Below are 5,137 nucleotides of genomic sequence, written 5' to 3'. Positions count from 1 at the left end.
GGTCTTTCTTGAAGGAGTGAAGATGAATATTAATATTTGGATCACTGTTGACCCTGGGTAACTGAAACCACAGAAAGCCGATCTTCAGATAAGGGGGGACGACTGTATAAATGATGTATCCTCAGGGGTTGAACTGACTGAAAAAAAAAGTTTGTGGCCAATGGATGTCTTCCCTGACACACTGCTTTGTGGTCTTTATCCACTACTCTAGGTGGTGGGTACCATTAGGACAGAGCCTGTACATTCTATTCTCAGTGCCCTTCACTATTGGATGTTGTAAGATTCATGTACTAGCTATTATGAATGCAAAAATAAACAACATGCACATTTCTGGTTGCCAGAGCCTGGAATATAATAGGTTCCAGCCCAATAATTGTTTTTACTGAGGCATGGGGACATTTTATAGAGTTTCAAAAGGTAATTCTTTTTTTTCTGGTGCTGGGGATTGAACCCAGGGCCTTGTGCATGTGAGGCAAGCACTCTACCAACTGAGCTATATCCCCAGCCCAAGGTAATTCTTTTGCCTACATTTTTTGTAGAATTTTTTTTCCAAACCACCCTTGTGGTTTGGTTCACTTCCTGTATTCTGATTCTTCTTAACATTTAATAGCAGAGAATATCATGTAGTTGACATTTCACTACTCTAGAAAATCCTGTGGATGTTAGACCTATTAAAAATGAATCTTCTTGGGCTGGGGTTGTAGCTCAGTGGTGGAGTGCTTGCCTAGTATGTGTGAGGAACTGGGTTTGATTCTCAGCACCACATATAAATAAATAAAATAAAATAAAATATTTAAAAAATGAATCTTCTTAAATAGAAATGATACACCTCAATTCTGAACTTATAAAAATGAATTTAACACAGGGAAATTGATTTTTTAAAATGTTAAGATGCTAGAAGAGTAGGGAAGGTATTATCACAATTCATACCATGCCAAGGGAGCTCAGTGAATTAAAAAAATTAAGAAACTGTCATCTGGCTGGTCCGATGGGAGGGTGCCCGCTGCGGCCAGCGCCTTGGCCTCTCCGGGTCGCTTCTCGCCGTCGGGTTCCAGGAGCCCGGCGGGTCCGAGCTTCCCGTCCGTGCCGGTGCGGGCGCCGGCATGTGGCTGTGGGAAGACCAGGGCGGCCTCCTGGGCCCCTTCTCCTTCCTGCTGCTGCTGCTGCTGCTGGTGACGCGCAGCCCCTTCAATGCCTGCCTCCTCACCGGCAGCCTCTTCGTCCTGCTGCGCTTCTTCAGCTTTGAGCAGGTGCCGTCCAGCAGGGCCCTGCAGGTGCTCAAGCCCCGGGACCGCATCTCCGCCATCGCCCACCGCAGCGGCAGGCACGACGCGCCCGAGAACACGCTGGCGGCCATTCGGCAGCTAAGAACGGAGCAACAGGCGTGGAGCTGGACATTGAGTTCATCTCCGACGGGATTCCTGTCCTCATGCACGATAACACCGTAGACGGGACCACGGATGGGACTGGCCAATTGTGTGATTTAACATTTGAACAAATTAGGAAACTTAACCCCGCAGCAAACCACAGACTTAGGAATGATTTCCCTAATGAAAAGATCCCTACTTTGAGGGAAGCCGTGGCAGAGAGCCTACAGTATAACCTCACAATCTTCTTTGATGTCAAAGGCCATGCGAATATGGCCACTGATGCTCTAAAGAAAATATATATGGAATATCCACAGCTGTATAATAATAGTATGGTCTCCTCATTCTTGCCAGAAGTTATCTATAAGATGAGACAGACGGATCAGAATGTAATAACAGCTTTAACTCACAGACCTTGGAGCCTGAGCCACACAGAGGATGGAAAACCACGCTACAGTGCTTTCTGGAAGCAGTTCCTGTTTGTAGTAATGGACATTTTGCTCGATTGGAGCATGCACAATATCCTGTGGTACCTGTGTGGAATTTCAGCTTTCCTCATGCAGAAGGATTTTGTATCCCCGGACTACTTGAAGAAGTGGTCAGCTAAAGGAATCCAGGTCGTTGGTTGGACTGTCAATACCTTTGATGAAAAAAATTACTATGAATCCCACCTTGGTTCCAGCTACATCACCAACAGCATGTTGGAAGACTGTGCACCGCAGATCTAGACTGTCACCCTGGGGACACAGGTTCAGAAGCTGCCTGTTGGCCTCGTGCAGGGAGATCCACATACTCTTTGTGCTAGCCCAAGCCCTGGGGATCGGGTCCGGGTGGCCAAGCAACCTGGCAAGCAATAGTGGGTAATTGCATTTTTACCTGAACAACCAAACCCTGGTGTTGCCATGCTCCATGGAATGCCCGAGTTCAACTGTTGCTCTTGAAAACCTGGATCTGAACAGAAGGCACAGCAGCCCCGCCCCAACCAGCTGAGGCCCCACCCAGACCAGTAAGGATAAGCACAAAGCGAGTGTGCTGTCGGGTCGCAGACGCAATGCATGGGACTTGCATGAGCACTCGGAGTTGACATTTTAAAACTTGCCACATCTAAGTAATTTACTTACTTGAAATATTTGTATTCAGCTCTGTTAACGGTGTGCTGTAGATGTCAAACTTGTGACCATACTAATAAAGTCATTAAAAGGAGCACAGAGGAAAACTGTGTACCCAGCATCGCATTCTGAGGCCACAGGGACCTTGGGGAAGCTGCTGGGTGCCACCTGGTGAGGCTTCAGTGTGCAGCAGCCACTGAGGGAGGGAAGGGTTGGGACGGACTGAGGAATTAGACAGCATCTTGAACAGAAGCAGCAAACCACCAGGGGGCAGAGGGGCACCTAGGAGGCCTATCAGGAGGCTCTGCAACCCTGGATGGCTGAAAGTGACTTCCAAGAACATCCAGGTTATCCTCGTTTTACAAATGAAAATACTGAAACCTGTGGACAGGGAGGGCAGCCTGGGAACCCGCAGCTGGTGATGTAGCCCAGCTCCATCTCCAGACAACTGGAACTTCTTGTTTACTCTAGCCAGGAACGATGCCAGGGTTTTAACCTGCGTGACACTGAACCAGCACAAAAACCTATGGAAATGTTGTTATTCTTGTTTTCCTGATGAGGAAACTGAGGCACTCGCCCAAGGTCTCCAGATCACAGTACAGTTGGGGTTCAAATCCAGGGAGGTCTGAGTCCGGGTCACAGCTCTTTCCCATGGGGACATCCAGGAGTTCAATTGTCCACTTAAGCAATATAATTTGAAATTGATTTTATTTAAACATCACCGCTGTCTGCCCCCTCATCCACTCCCAACTTTCAGCCCTGTCCCTGGCCTCTGTCACAGGCCTACACTCAGCCACTGCTTCCCTCCTGTATCCTTCTGGTGGCTCACAGACCAGTTTGAGGTCTCAAAGGCCACAGCTAGGTGGCAGAGAATCTTGCCAAGTTTTCTACAGTGGCTGTTGGTTGGGGCATGATAGATGAGGGCTTGGGATATTTTTAATCAACGTTGACAAATTTTTTGTTTGTTTTTTTTTGTTGTTGTTGTTTTTCATTTGGGTTCTGGAAATGGAACCCCGGGCCTCACTCATACTAAGCACACACTCCACCACTGAGCCAATACCCCAGCTCTCAAAGCAGTTTTCTTGAATTTAGAAATTAAAGATTTATTAAATAATAAAAAAAGAAGAAGCTGTCATCTAAGACTAATCTTCCTCCAACAGGGTTGCACAATGAGAAACTTAAAACTTGGCATGTTTACATCTCACACTAGAAGGGTATCTTGACTGTGGAAAACCATATTAGCAGATGCTTCACTAGTTTTATTTGCTCTCCATTGTGTGCCCAGTGCTTGGCACCTATTAGGTCTTAAGAAAGAATTTCAGAGGGTAAAAGAAACATTTTAGGAAGAAAAACAAAAATCAAGTAAACAAAGTCCTAATATGACAGATCTGGAGTGTTTTACTTCTTATGGTTTGGAGATGGGTCTCATTTCCATGTAGCAGATGGGCCATATAGCCCTCAAGGGACCAGGATGCCCTGACAGAGGCTGTGTGAACTCTTAGTGACCAACCACCCCCGACTCCAGGGATGAACAAGCTGCCTTATCTGGCTTGAGTCCCGATCTGAAATCAGTGTTTTTGGGTACCTCTACTCTTCTATCTCAGTTTCTCTCCTGTCATCTCTTCTGTGTCTCTAGATGGCAGCTGTGGTATTTAAAAATGACTCAGCTTTTAAAGTGAGGGAGTTAATATACGACCAGAATGATCTCTGAAACAAGGTAGCTGCCCTGTGCTCTGCACTTAAGTAACTGAAATTGTTCATGAACTCAGGCATTGCCAATGCCTGAATCTTTTGTTTTTAACTTGTCACTCTTTTTTCTGTCCTGAAAAACTTTATTTTGAACTCTGTTTGAATCTGTCTGAATTCTTCTGGATTAGTCTGTTCTGTTCTCATGATTTGAAACTTACTTTTATTTTTCTCACATACCTTGGGTTAGAATAACTGGAATAGTGGGTCACAAAATGGCCACAAATTGATCCCCTCCCTGTCTGCTGTCCTCCTTGCAATGTAACTTTTTTTCTCTTACCCCCAACTCCAGACCTGGCCATGGGCTTGCACTGACCAAGGGAACATTAGCCAATGTGACTCATCAGGGAACTGAAAATATCCTATGTACTGAGACATCCCACTTCCTATTGGGAACCCTTCCTCCCATCTCCATCCTGTAAGCTCAGTCTAGCTGGGTAGAGATGTCAGCCCAGCTGCCTGCCAGCACTAGCCAGTACCAACTGCTTGATAGATGAGTAAAGTCAGCCTAGACCATTAGCTTCCAACCAACCTCCAACTGATAGCAGCTACATGATTGAGCCCAGATAGAATTATTAACCCCAAGGATTATAACAATGAACAGTAGGTAATTGATATATTGAACCTGACTGAGCTCATGAGACTAGAAACTACCCCTGATCCTAGGATCTGAAGGCTTTTGCTTTTGTCTTTTCATAGCCATCCTGCTGACAGAGGAGTTCCACTTTTGTAGGAAACGATGTAGAGCTTTTGGTCTCAATCACTGCCTGAAAGGAACATGCCACAAATAAAGTTTTATTGAAACACAGTCATGCTTGTTTGTTTATTGAAACACACTCATACCTGTTTATTTGCAGATTGTCTATGGCTGCTCTCAGTCCACAATAAGTAGCTGTGGCCAAGACTGTATGATCC

General features: G+C 45.7%; 1 protein-coding gene across 1 annotated transcript; it reads left to right on the top strand.

Moving 5' to 3' along the window:
- Positions 1-1,034: 1,034 nt before the first annotated feature.
- Positions 1,035-2,095, top strand: LOC124974078 (glycerophosphodiester phosphodiesterase 1-like). Its single transcript, XM_047537626.1, is given in 2 exon segments — positions 1,035-1,362; positions 1,365-2,095. Coding segments are annotated over 2 exon segments (990 nt in total). The 5' UTR covers positions 1,035-1,103.
- Positions 2,096-5,137: the final 3,042 nt, after the last annotated feature.

Source organism: Sciurus carolinensis, unplaced genomic scaffold (assembly GCF_902686445.1).
Source record: "Sciurus carolinensis unplaced genomic scaffold, mSciCar1.2, whole genome shotgun sequence".
Lineage (NCBI taxonomy): Eukaryota > Metazoa > Chordata > Mammalia > Rodentia > Sciuridae > Sciurus > Sciurus carolinensis.
Note: the sequence above shows the minus strand (reverse complement) of the source record. Positions and strands in the feature narration are given on the sequence as shown.